Consider the following 13,484-nt stretch of genomic DNA (forward strand, 5'->3'; position numbering starts at 1 on the left):
CAAAGGCTTTTGGAAGCTGCGGATTATGGGCTTTGCAGACAGACAGCAGAAAAGCGAGGGCAAACTTGGAGTGAAATGTCTTAATCTTTGGATTTGGGCTTCTTGATTGCTTTCAAATTCATCTATTCCAAGCTATTTACATTGTGTTGAAGGGTTCACTTTGGACTCGGTGTAGGTAAGGAGAGGTGCTGCTTGCAGAGAGACTTCTGGAGGAACACAGTTACTGCAGCACAGCCTTTCCCCTGGTGCAAATACCCACTGTGGCACGTGGAAACTTGCTGGGTATTTGCTTCCCTAATTTGCACTCTCAGTTACCACTACTTCTGTGTGCACAGAATCATGGCCCAACCTATGTAATGTGTTGTATGTTCCCAAGGACTTTGACCCTAAAATGAGTTTATGAACTTTAGAGCAGAAGGAAGCTGATATATTTTGCTCCTTTCAGTTTCTCAGGTGAAAGGGGCAATCTCTGACCATGTGAAGCTCCAGTTGTTCTGGTGCATTATGTGTGTGTCCATGCGTGGAAGCCCAATCCCTGTGTTTGGGTTAGTCCTTCATCTGGTCTTCTTCCAAACTCGGTGATGATCTCTGGTGCTTGTGTGCATCGGGCTGTCCATGCATTGGTCTGTTGAATACCATGGAGCCTGATGCTCCGGTATCTTCACCCTGCCGTAAGCCTGAGCACTGAACTGCACATGGACCAATCCATCAGACAATGTGGTTCTTCCAAGCAGCATTTCAGTGCTGGCCCCTTCTCCCTTCTTGAGGGCAGGAAGGAGTCAGCCAGGTCCCCCTGGACCAGCCGAGCTCAGGGCTGGAGTTCATGTGCCCCATAAGCTATTGGATGCCAAACCTGCTGGATAAAGCCATTCCATGTCCCGTCTGAGTGCAGGGGGAGCCTGGGGGTGCCAGGGGGAGCCCCGTGTCGTGGCAAGGTGCAGGGGGAGCCGCGGGGTCCGTGCCTCACAGGGGGTGTTTTGTGCCGCAGCGGAGCCGGAGGCAGAGGAGCGGTACCGCAGCTCCGTGCGAGGGGCCTCCGTGTGCCGGGGAAGCCTTCGGACCCCCCGCCCCGAGGATGGGGCCGCAGGTGGGTGGCACAGGGGGTCCCTCTGGGGAGGAGGGAGCTGGGTCCCGCTGGCTCCATTGTGCCCAAGCCACAGTCCTGACCTAGTGCTAAGCAGGAGCGGTGGGAAAAGGTGGAGTCAGCATCAGTCCAGCACAGAGGCTTTGGTGTCCACACTCCTGGTGGCTGGAGGGAATGTGAATCCATTCGACCTGCCCTCCAGCAGCTTGGGAAAGGCAGGATTGCAGGCTGCTTCCTCCCAGCAGCGCCTTACACGCCTTGGAGATAAATCAGATCTCTGAGAGCTTACACTGCTGCAGCCATCAGCCTCTGAACAGCTCTCCATGGATGTAATGGGAAAACAGCTTTATTTGGAGCTGGTCAAATCAACACCACTCCAAGTGAGCTCCCTTGTGCCCCCATGGGGTCCAGACTCCCTTCCCTCCTCATGTGCCATGCATAGCCCTGTCTCAGGGACACTGCTGGGGTGGCCGGTGCTGCCTGGGCATCTGCAAGTGAAAAGTCCAGATTTGGGACTCTGCAACCTCGATGCTGTGTGTGCTGACCCCGACAGTGCTGGTGTCCAGCACATACCAGGGAGACTGAAGGAAAAGAAACTATAAAGGAACACCCACAGCACGGTGGCATCCCCGTATCTGGAGAGTTCTCAACATAGCACGTCCTGCAAGTGTCCTGGATAATGTCTCTTGTCCTGAAATACTGTGATGGAAACTCCTCGCTCCCATCCCCTGTGTGCAGCACTACTGAGGAACGTACCTCCCACATCACAGTCACAGCATCGCTCTGGTGCTGAGGATTTACAGGCACCTCCCAAACCTACCAGTTGGGTAGACTGAGAGATAAATAACATCTTCATTTTGGAGAGGAAGAAACTGAATATGGAGAGGTGAAGGGCAAGGCACAGGAGGACTTTTGCTCAGTCATACTTGTTTTCTAGCACACTTGATGCTTCATTGCCGGGTCACTCCTGCTGCCACCCAGGGAAGCTGCAGTAAGATGTTCCCTGTTTCACACACAGCCCATGCATGAGGCCATCAGCTGCCCTGCATCGATCCCTTGGGATTCCCAGACCCGGGAGCTCCGGGTGCTTCACCATGTGCTGGGTCCCAGCAGGAGATGGGGGGACCTTGATGGGTCAGGAGCGCCAGGAGCGCCAGGGGGCACAGGCAGAGGAGGATCCCTGACTGGTTTGTCTCTTCCTTCCCTTCCCCACAGGCCAGAGTGACACCGTGGAGGTCCCGGTTCGGCTGATCCCTGGGGAGAGACAGGCTGGAGACGGCACATCCCTCCCGGAGACACCCAACCCCAAAATGGTGCGATGCCCTTTGCCAATGTGTGCGGGACTGTCAGGTTCTCAGCGTCACAGTTTGGCTCCTTTAGTGATAATGCAGGAAAGCAGAGAGAAGTGAATGGGCAAGGATGTGTCTGTGTAAATACCTGCTGGTGGCTGCAACGTCCCTGCCTCAGAGCTCACTCTGAGATCACTTCCCTGGGCAGTCAGCTTTAACTGGTATCTGTCAGCATCTTCTTACTGCCTTGAGATGCTCTTGGGGAGCTTAAGGAAAGGCAGAGTAGCCTTACGCTGTGTTAAGCCCAAGCTTTAAAGAGCTGGGGGTCCGTGGTGGCTGTCCTGTCCCCATTGCAGGTCTCTGGGGTCTCCACAAGCCCTGTGTTGATCCAGGCATCGACAGCAGCTCTTTGCCTGGTTTGCAGATGTCGGCCGTTTATGCAGAGCTGGAAAACCGCCTGCTCAGCAGCTTTGCTGGCAAGATGGGGAACACTGCCCTGCACAGAGCATCGCCTCCTGCCTCGGAGCTGCCACACGCTGCAGGTAGCATCAGCTTCCCATGGGGACAGGCAGTGCTGGGGGGCTCAGCAGTGGTGGGTGGTGCTGGTGGAGAAGACACCTTCCTCTTGGTGTTATTTTATAATGAAGCTCCTGCAAAGCTGCATCTGCAGGAGGGCAATGGACTGTGCTGGATGGGAAATCCATGGGACCTCAGCACTCTCCCCTCCACGGGCTGCCCCGTTATCTCACCAAGCTGTGGCTGCCCCATTCCTGGCAGTGCTCAAGGCCAGGTTGGATACAGGGGCTTGGAGCAACCTGCTCTAGTGGAAGGTGTCCCTGCCCGTGGCAGGGGGTTGGAACTGGAGGAGCTTTGAGGTCCCTTCAACCCAAACCACTCTGTGACTCCATGGTTCAGTGCAGTGCCGGGGCTCACCGCAGCCCGTGCTGGGGCTGTGGCAGTGCAGGACCCCTCAGCACTGCTCTGCCCTGCAGGTTCTCGCAAGTCGGCGATCTCATGGCCCAGCGACCCCGTGTCATCCCAGCAGTGCTACTACCGCCTGCACAGCAGCGTGGCCTCCCCGAGCAGCACCGAGTCCAACCCCTACGTCAGCCTCGACAGCAGCCCGGCCCCGTCCCCCCGGCACCGGGACTACTCGCTCAGCCCTCTGTCGCGACGGAAGAAGCTCTTCACCTTCTCCAGGCCCCCGCGCAGCCGCGACACCGACCGGTTCCTGGATGCTCTCAGTGAGCAGCTGGGGCACCGGGTCACCATCGTGGATGATTTCCTCACCCCTGAGAATGACTACGAGGAGGTGAGCGTGGCGCAGGTCTTTGCCGTGGCCGTGGAGCCACGCATGTGGAGCCTGCACTGGGATGGGTGCATTGCTTATGGGGACACATCCCAGGGCTCTGTGGATGGCTTCATGATGTGGGAGCAGGACTCCTTAGGGCTGTGTGGATGGAGGATGAGGATCCACCTTCATCCTCTGCTCTCTCCATCACGCAGATGAGTTTCCACGATGACCAGGGTAGCTACGTCACCAACGACGTCAGCAGCAGCGAGTACATCAGCAGCAGCGACGAGGGCAGCTCCCTCACCTACTCCACGCTGTCGGACCACATCCCCCCTCCACCGCTCAGCCCCCCCCCTCCACCACCCCCCCTCCAGTTCCATGACCCCCAGACTGTCCCCACCAAGGCTGAGGCCACAAAGACGGTGCCGACGCCGGCCCCCAAGTCCCTGCTGAGCCACCTGCAGCCCATCCCGCCCCCCCCGCCGCCGCCGCCGCCCCCCCCGGTGCCCTGCGCGCCCCCCCTGCACCGCGGGCTGCTGCACCGCCGCAGCGAGTCCAACCACATGAGCGTCAAGAGGCTGCGGTGGGAGCAGGTCGAGAACTCGGAAGGGACCATCTGGGGGCAGGTATGGACACGGAGAGGGGGGTATGGGATGATGGTCCATGTGGGATGGGGAAGGGTTCCTGTGCTGAGGCCATGCAGGTCAGCAGGAGCATCCCTGGGCACTGCCCAGAGCATAGAATCATAGAATGGTTTGGGTTGGAAGGGACCTTAAAGCTCATCCAGCTCCAACCCCCTGCCACGGGCAGGGACACCTTCCACTAGAGCAGGTTGCTCCAAGCCCCTGTGTCCAACCTGGCCTTGAACACTGCCAGGGATGGGGCATGATGTCCTAACCTCTTGCTGGGCCACGCATTCAATACCTTCACCATAGGAATGAACTTTGAAGATGCAGCATTATAGAAAGTCTCATATTAGTGGCAGGACAAGGGGGAATGGCTTTGACCTGCCAGAGGGGAGATTGAGATGAGCTCTTAGGCAGAAGTTCTTCCCTGTGAGGGTGCTGAGGCGCTGGCACAGGGTGCCCAGAGAAGCACTGGGTGAGCTTTAAGGGCCCTTCCAACACAAACCATTCCATGATTCTATATTTCTTTTCAACATTTGAATTGTTTGGACCAAACTGTGGTGATGACAAGTCACAAGGGAGCAGCAGCAGTGAGTGCTCTGTGGGACTCCAGCTCTGTCAGGAGCTGAATGAACCTGCCAAGCTGCAGCCAAAATTGAATGCTGCTGGGGTGAATCTCTGGGTTTATTCCTCTCTTCTGAGACAGGAACGGGTGCCACCAGTTGGGTTTAATGACTTGTGTGGAAACCACCTCCACAGAGGTGAATGGTTCACCAGGCTCTGGTTTCTGCCCAGGGTTGGTGATGGCCAAGTCTCCAGTTACAGGGCAGTGCCACCAACCTCGCCTCGTTTCTTTAGGGACATGGAGCTTAGCATGGGGCAGAGAGAGGGTGGCCCAGTGCCGGTGGGCAGTGCCGGGTGTCCCTGTGGCTCCTGACTCTCCCTCCTCCTGCAGCTCGGGGAGGACTCCGATTACGACAAGCTGAGTGATATGGTCAAATACCTCGACCTGGAGCTGCACTTCGGGACGCAGAAACCTACAAGTAAGTACCTGAGTCCCAGAACAGGTCCTGGTACCAGCCAGAGACCGGGGCGCTGGGAGGAACCGGGGTTTGGTGGGCAGAGGGGCATTGTCTGGTCCCAGCATCACCCGTGGCACAGACTTTGTTTATGCTCAGCATTGTGTGCCTGCTGGCTCAGCAGATCATTAAGGTGGAGATTGTTTCCCCATCTCCCTTAATTTTCTTCACTGCTGTTATCTGTGTTCTCTCCACGTTTCGGTTGGTTGGGGCAGGGAAACTCAGCTGGAGGGTTTCACTCCCTGTGCTGCTTCCCAGCTCTCACAGTGCCATTGCCATTGGAATGCTGGTGTGGCCTCACAACGCAGCTCAGACCTGCACCATGTATTAATGAGTTGTGCACAGCCTCTGCTTGCCGTGGTCCATGCAGTGGGGAGGGACAGTGCCGCGCATGGCACTGCAGGAACGGCTGCAGTTGGGAAGGGAATTGGAGCTTTGGGAACTCAGCTCTGAGAAAGCCACGAGAACATTTCTCTGTGCATAAAGAGCACTACAAACACCACTTCTCTTTTTACACATATAATCAGCTAGTTCCCCCCAAGACCTGTGAATAGGGTCTGTAGCTACCCCATATGCCACCCCTCTTGCTCTTGCATAGGGGTCTCCTGCAGACCCTTGGACTGAGCCATTCAGGGTGCAAGCAGAGGGCTCCTATCCCCCACAGTATTCCCAAAGGGAGCTGTGGGACAGTGTGGCCGCCTCGTTTACACTGGGAAAAGCAAAATGCCAATGGGATGGCTGAGCTCTCCTGCAAGGGACATGATACATGATGGCAGCATGGGCAGAGCTAAGCCAGAGCAGGCAGATACAGCTGGGACTGGCAGTGGAAGTGGGATGAAATGGGATTCACCATTTTGGGGGTGTTCCTGGGCAGTCTGGGGTTTTCTGTGTGTTTCACCTCTCGTTTTGCCTTTTTCAGCTCCAACCGAGTCCTCCATTGAGGAGATCTTTGAATCGCTGAATTCAAGGATTCCCGGAGCCATTGCTGTGTGCAAAGCATCAGTTCTGTCACTCATGGTTTCCCTGTTTTCAGGACAGTTTTCTTCCCGCTGGAGCTGGCTGAGCCTGTCCTTACCCATGATTAAATCTCTCAGTTTCTCTTCCAGAGCCAACTCTCATGCCTGAAAACTTTAAAAAGAAAGACGTGGTTGAGATTTTGTCCCACAAAAAGGCTTACAACACATGTGAGTAAAGATCATGGTGAACCTACCCCAAAACGGGCCCAGAGATGGGGCCGGGGATGTAGAGAACTGGAAAGGTAAAAGGAAGGAGGCCACATGAGCACAATCCCATGGGCACAATCCCAGCACAGCTCTGCTGCTCTGGGCTCTTCCCGCAGCCTCCAGGCTCGGCTCAGCCCTGGGCAGGGGGCAGAAGCAGCGTTTGCAACAAGGGATGGAGATGGGATGTGGCTCATTGGCCTCGGGGGGCAGAGGGACAGAGCTTGCATGGTCCCATGGAGCAGTGAGGGTGTGCAAGGGGCAGTGCTGCTTCTCCAGGATGTGCTTCTGATAGGAAGGAGCATGGAAGGGCTTGGTGGGAGCCTGTGAGACCCGGATCTCCTGGCCATGGGGGATGTGGGAGAGGAGGAAGAGCTGGGGGTGGCTTCCATTGCAGCCCAGCCTGGCGTGTTGGTGATGTGCATGCAGGGGATGCAATACTCTGGGGGGGTCTGAAGGACTAGAGTGACTCCTTGGGGTCCTCATGTAATCTCTGCAGGGCCTTGGGGAGCTGGAAGCCCTTCCTCTCCCTGGTGATGACCCTGTGCCAGTGTGGGCACATGGAGTGGTCCACGCCACTCTCACACCTTGAGCTTCACCTCCTGGTCCCATCCTGCCAGGCAGCCTGTCCCCAGCACTGCCATCCCCGCCGGGTCCCATCCTCCTCCCCTCCAAGTGACATCCCTCCCTTCCCACAGCCATCCTCATAGCCCACCTCAAGCTCTCGCACATGGAGCTGCGCCAGATTCTCATGACGATGGAGACGGACCGGCTGGAGCCTTCCCACATCAAGCAGCTCCTGCTGTACGCACCGGATGGGGAGGAAGTCCAGCGCTTCCAGAGCTACAAGGAGAACCCCGGAAAGCTCAGTGAGCCCGACCAGTTCGTGCTGCAGGTACCTGTGGGCAGGGATGTCCTCCCAAGGTCTGCATGTCCCCGGGATTCCTGCTGTGAGCTGGAGGGGAGGAAAGCACAGAGCAGTCAGCAGGATGCTCCTGCATGCTGTGGGATGGGAAGAGCTGGTGGCACCGGTCACAGGGACCGCTGGGCAGCGATGCTCAGGCTGAGGCATCCAGCAGCTCCCACAGCCGCAGCATTCCTTGATGTTTGCTCCATGCTAGGAGTGACTTTGCCCAACTCTGACTTACTTTCTGGTGACAAGGTCACTTGTGGGTACTGGCATGAAATGTCCCCATCCTGTGGCAGCAAACTGGCTGTGCCCTGTGAGCTCCAGCCACCATCAGGCTGCTCCATGGTGTTGCCTGTGCATGCTGCTTCCATGCACAGAGAAAATATTCCAGGAAAAACACCATATAGGAGGGTTTAAGGCTAATGGTGATAGAGGTAATTCTCTCCTCCTTTTGTTCCCAGATGCTGTCAGTCCCAGAGTACAAGATCCGCCTGCGCAGCCTGCACTTTAAGACCACTCTGCAGGAGAAGACAGAGGAGATCAAGGCGAGCTACGAGTGCATCTGCAAGGCCTCTCTGGAGCTGAAGAGCAGCAAGAAGCTGGCCAAGATCCTGGAGGTCAGCACAGTCCTTCCTGCTGCTGTCAGCCACCGGGGTCCCCACTGTCCATGGGAATGCCTGCAGGGGCCTGGGCATCCCAGGCACAGCTCCAGCGCCAGCGCTGTGCCCTGCACCTCTCCAGGTCCAGCTTGACCAGGCTGGCAGGAGAGAACAGATCCTGCTGCAGCTGCTCCTCAGCCCCACTGAGATCAGCCAGCCCAGGTTGATGTTAAATTTGGGTTTAAAAGAAGCAGGTGGGATAAATGAGGTCAAAATGTGACAAAGGCATTTCCAGATGACAAATGAACCTCCTTGGTGGCACCTGAGCAGTAACCCCAACACTACGTTAAGTCAGTAAGGGGCAATGGCTGGTTGCGTGTTAACGGGTAGTGAACACAGAGTCCCAGCCTGCAAATCCCGATGGTCCTGAGGTCCCTGGTCCTTGCCAGGCCCCAGGAGGGATGCTGGGACTCAGGTGAGCCCACTCTGGGGTCCTGATGTGCCTCCAGGCAAAGCTGGAGCACAAGGAATCAGAGCATTCTGGAGGGGAAAGTCGGCTCTGCTGGACACTACATTCCCTTCAAAATATCACCACAAAGATCTGCAGATAAGAGCCACAAAAGGCTTTGGGAAGAGGAGAGCTTTGGCACTTGTCAGTGTGTACAGAACCAGCAGGAATTCTGCCTTTGCATGTATTCATCCACCCAATCTACCCCACTGAATGAACTGGTAGGTTTTATTAATGATGCTCTACGAGCGCATCTATGGGCCCCTTAGCAAGAAGTGACCTGACACACGAGAGGTCCTGTAGACAGAGGGTGACTTCTTAGTTCTGCTTCTACCACATCCCTGGTAGGTCTCTGTGGCCCAGAAGGAGACGGAATGATGTAAGTGCTGGAGGTCACTGGCCAGTCGCTCACTGGGGTTTCTCTCTGCAGTTTGTGCTGGCGATGGGAAACTACCTGAACAACGGGCAGCCCAAGACCAGCAAAACCACGGGCTTCAAAATCAACTTTCTCACCGAGGTAAGATGACATGTGCTTGTTCTTGTGCAATGCCAGGAGCTCCAAGTGCCTGGTTCATTGTGCCTGTCCTTGTACAAGGCTCCAGGGTGCTGCGGCTCCCAAAGTGGGGACCGGTGGGATTGATGTGCAGGGTTGGCTTCAGAGAGGTTGTAATGGTGCTCTGGTGCTTCAGTGTGCTGGGGACCAAGACCTGTGCTGGATGAGAGCCTATGGCCTTCTGGCTATGGGGTGGGAGAAACCAAAGGTCCTCATCCCACGTGGGCTGCTGTGGAGGATGGGGCGAGAGCATCGATTAGCACCTCAACACCACTCATCTGGGTGTAGCATGCTGTCTAAATATTAAATGTCCTATTTAAACATTAATCCACATATCATGGCTGGTATTGCCATGCACGTGAACACAGAGTGAGCTGAGAGAACAGAGGAGCCCCCTGTGTGTTCAGTGACCGACACACTGAGCGCATGGATATCCTGACCTGTTCTGCTTTGCCGCAGCTGAACACAACCAAGACTGTTGATGGGAAATCCACCTTCCTGCACATCCTTGCCAAATCACTTAGCCAACACTTCCCAGAGCTCCTGGGCTTTGCCAAGGATCTTCCCACAGTGCCGCTCGCTGCCAAAGGTAAAGGGACAAAAGCATCTGTGAGCATCTTGCACTGTCCCTTGGTTCTGTATAGGTCTATAGGTCTATTCCGTATAGGAATGGCGGGTTGTGAGCTGCACAGCACTGGCATGAGCAGGATGGCAGTGAAATCAGTGAGGAATGGTCCTGAGTGACAACATGGGGTTAGGAAGGGATGAGCTTAGTGACAGGGTAGGTCCCATCCATCCCATGCTGCCGCACACGGGAGTGCCTCAGCAGTGCTCTGTCCCCTGACCTGAACCTTCCGACCTGAAGCAGCGGTTCCCAAGTTCAGAGGTGTCAGTGCAGCAGAGGGAAGGGCTGGGAGCTTCTCTGCTCCACCCAGCCCCTGCCTCCTTCCATCCCCAGCTCGGGTGCCAGCACTATTGCTGCGTGTGGTACAGAGTGTACAGCACCCTTGCGTGATGGGTTCACAGTCCGGGCACAGCTATGGCACTGCCTGAGGATCATCGGGCTTCCCTGGCTGCAATAGAATGAAGTCACATAGATGCTGGGGACCATCCATCCACTGAGGTGGTGTCTCAGCAGGCTGGCTGCATGCAGAGCAGGGGCTGTGTGCTCCTTGCACATCATTCCCTGCTGTCTGTGAGCAATTCCCTTGGGAATTAGTGCTACAGTGGGTAAATAAAGGAGGAAATTCAGGCCTGGGGATGTAAACTTCAACTTGAAATTCTATACCTGTAGCTTTCCTAGGTGGATTTTGCATCTGCCCTAAGCATTTCTGTCATTGAAGACTCCCTGCTGCCCAAACTCTTGCCACTTTTTACCTGGTTTCACACCTGGTGCCATGCAGGGCTCTCCTTTGCCGCAAGAAGCAAGCCAGCCCTAAGCCTCCTAACACCGATCCCTCTCTTCTCATGCAGTGAATCAGAGAACACTAACAGCTGACCTAAAGGACCTGCACACCACTGTCAGTGACATACAGATGGCCTGTCACAACATGCCAGCTACCGCAGAGGACAGGTTTGCAATTGTGATGACCGTATCCTTCTGTGAACGGGGCACATTTCGAGGTGATTTTACTGCCCTCGAGTAAAACCATTCGGTATCTTTATGCCCCCTTGGTCAGCAGCAGGGCTGTGTCTGGCTATAGGAAAGCACCATCTCAGCACTTGGTGAGAGCGTGGTGGGAATCTCCCCCCTCCACTCACAGTGTAGGAAACAGCTTCTGTGGTGGCCACTGTTTCCCATGTCTCTGCAGGGCAAACCCGGTGACACAAGGCCAGAGAGCTTGATGAGCTGTTCTTCCTTCCAGATTGGCCCAAAGAAGCTGTGGCTGCCCCATCCCTGGCAGTGTTCAAGGCCAGGTTGGACACAGGGGCTTGGAGCAACCTGCTCTAGTGGAAGGTGTCCCTGCCCGTGGCAGGGGGTTGGCACTGGATGTGCTTTAAGCTCCCTTCCAACACAAACCTAAGGTTCTATAAGTGATGCTGGGGAAGCTGAGCGTGCCAGTGGGCTCCCTTCACAGCCAGCATCTGCAGCATCTCCTTTCTTAGACCCAAGATGAATCCCAGCCCCTTGATAAGCAGAAGTGACTCTGGCCGGTACCAGGCTGTTTTCCCTTAAGCCACTTCCCTCAGTCCTTCCTGGAGAGTGCTCAGCCTGCCATGCGATCCCTGGATGATCTGCAGCATAAGGCCATGGAAGAATTCAGCAAAGTGTTGTCCTTCTTCGGGGAGGACTCAAAGATGACAACATCTGAGGCTTTCTTTGGCATTTTTGCAGAATTCATGAGCAAGTTTGAGGTGAGTTGCACTTGCAAAGGCAGCCAGTGAGGGCTTTTCTGTTAAATGTCAGTGTTTTAGTTGCATGTGAGCTGTGGGGAGCCAGATGAGGGATTTGTGAGTGTCTGTAAAGTGCCATTTATTAATGCACAAGTTGCCCAGTGGGTGCAGGAGGGTTGGTGGTCATCAGCCCCATGAAGAGTAAAGCAGATTGTCATGGTCCAGCCTTCTTGGATAATGAAGGCTGGGTTGGAGCTCCACAAAGCAGACACATGCACTGACTTCTTGTCCTGGGTTCAGCCTTAAACTACCACACTTGTCCAGTGGGAAGCTGGGGTAGAATTAAGCCTGTAGTGGCCATGAGCACTGAAGCATCCTTGTCCACATTGGCCACCCTGGCCCGTGCCCAGCTCCTCTCTCTGCTCTCCCTGCAGCGGGCGCTCAGTGATGTGCAGGTTGGTGAGAGCCAGCGCAGCCCCCGGATGACGTCCCCCCTGGCCTGGTGATGGGCTGCAGCCACACGAGGTGCGTCGTTCATTGCCAACCAAGTGCAATTTGCTCCCGTTGAGTCTCGTTGTACATACGCTGCTGCCGCCTGCTCCCACCCAGCACAACACGGACCGAGGCTCGGGCCAGTCTGGATGCTGAAAGGGCACCACAGGGGATGGTGGATGGGTGTGAGGGTGAGGCACGGGGACATGGAGGTGAGCACAGTGCTGGTCTTGACAACAGCTTTCCTGGCATCCTCCATTCCCAGCTTATTCCAGGATTTAGACACCTCTGGGTAAACCCTCACTCCGGTATTTCCAGAACATGCCATTGCTGGCCAGTGGCAATGGAATGCAATACAACACAACCTTCTGGCACATCAGTGTGGTCCCAAATAGAGTTGTTTGTGCTGAGTATACCCAGGGAACTCAAAGTGTGCAGGTCCAACCTTTCAACAGCATGTGGTTGTTGTTTAGATGACTGAATTCCCTCGGGGATGTCCCCTGGGACGGAAGGGCTAGCAGCATCCCCTGGTGACACAGTGCCCAGAGAGCTTTCCAGCAGCAAACACACTCCAGTGCGTTAACACTGGGAGGCATTGCTCCATGCAACCCGCATCCGTTGCCTTTCAGACCCCACTTGCTCCAACATCCTGCCCTGTGGAAGCTGTAGTGTAGGGAACCTTCCTCCCATCTATTGCCAGAGCCAGAGCTCCTCCTGCAGCCTCTGCTCAAGTGCAGGATCACCGACTGGTGCATTACATAGGGGGAACCTGATGACCATCAAAGCTGGGGGTTTCAGTCTGTTTTTAAACCCCGCTGTAGGAAGCAAAGCGCATTTCCACAAGTGTTCTCAGTTCATACAGCTTGAAGTGCCAGGTAGCTTCTAGTGTTGTCCATCCCTGTCTGTGTCCTGACAGTGTGGACAGGGCAACGCTCCCCCAGCTCCACTTGTCTGGGATGCTGCACACTGCATTCAGTTCATTTTGGTTTATTTTTCTAACAGCATATTCAATATTGAAACCACCCGAGGTTCTTTTCCTTACGAAGGTGAAAATGCTGTACATAGGTTTTGCTACGTGTTGTACCTTTCCAGGATAGGTAGAACTCCAACCCCTTTGGTATTTTTATGTGAATATTTTCAAAGAACCAGAACTTCTGACTTATGGTTATATGATTTGATAACGGGACTTATGTATATTCACAATTCGGTCTCTCCCCCATGCCTATGTGCTATTCCTAAAATAAAGCTACAGCCTTCTTCCTCCTGATGGCATGGACCTCTGTGTTGTGTTCGAAACTGCTTCGTGTGATGGCTGCAGGTAAAAAGCATGAGGAATTCTGCATCATGCACTGCTGTGACCACACTTGTTCACACTGACCCCTCACACCTCCAGGAGAGAGCTGCAGGATCCGACCTTGCTGGGTTTGGGCTGGTAACAGGGTGAACAGCCCTGCGTGTGCACCAGCATCCAGGCTCCCATGCTGGGTATGAGCAGC

The 13,484-nt window shown here is 55.2% G+C and overlaps 1 protein-coding gene and 1 long non-coding RNA gene across 2 annotated transcripts in view; one reads left to right on the forward strand and one right to left on the reverse strand.

Moving 5' to 3' along the window:
• Positions 1 to 13,255, forward strand: part of GRID2IP (Grid2 interacting protein) — a 32,981-nt gene extending 19,726 nt beyond the window's left edge. The window contains exons 9-22 of the mRNA XM_030484575.1: positions 989 to 1,087; positions 2,300 to 2,397; positions 2,798 to 2,915; positions 3,366 to 3,685; positions 3,880 to 4,293; positions 5,249 to 5,336; positions 6,479 to 6,556; positions 7,291 to 7,487; positions 7,964 to 8,119; positions 9,040 to 9,126; positions 9,622 to 9,751; positions 10,636 to 10,754; positions 11,353 to 11,517; positions 11,931 to 13,255. Coding sequence (XP_030340435.1) covers positions 989 to 1,087; positions 2,300 to 2,397; positions 2,798 to 2,915; positions 3,366 to 3,685; positions 3,880 to 4,293; positions 5,249 to 5,336; positions 6,479 to 6,556; positions 7,291 to 7,487; positions 7,964 to 8,119; positions 9,040 to 9,126; positions 9,622 to 9,751; positions 10,636 to 10,754; positions 11,353 to 11,517; positions 11,931 to 12,002 — 2,141 coding nt within the window. The 3' untranslated portion in view covers positions 12,003 to 13,255. The remainder of the gene's footprint in view (positions 1 to 988; positions 1,088 to 2,299; positions 2,398 to 2,797; positions 2,916 to 3,365; positions 3,686 to 3,879; positions 4,294 to 5,248; positions 5,337 to 6,478; positions 6,557 to 7,290; positions 7,488 to 7,963; positions 8,120 to 9,039; positions 9,127 to 9,621; positions 9,752 to 10,635; positions 10,755 to 11,352; positions 11,518 to 11,930) is intronic.
• LOC115607362 lies at positions 5,876 to 7,420 on the reverse strand. The gene is made up of 2 exons (XR_003991188.1): positions 7,308 to 7,420; positions 5,876 to 6,493 (listed from the first exon to the last, which is right to left on the reverse strand). It is a non-coding gene; the product is annotated as an uncharacterized LOC115607362 (long non-coding RNA).
• Positions 13,256 to 13,484: the final 229 nt, after the last annotated feature.

This window comes from Strigops habroptila, chromosome 4 (genome assembly GCF_004027225.2).
Source record: "Strigops habroptila isolate Jane chromosome 4, bStrHab1.2.pri, whole genome shotgun sequence".
Classification (NCBI taxonomy): domain Eukaryota; kingdom Metazoa; phylum Chordata; class Aves; order Psittaciformes; family Psittacidae; genus Strigops; species Strigops habroptila.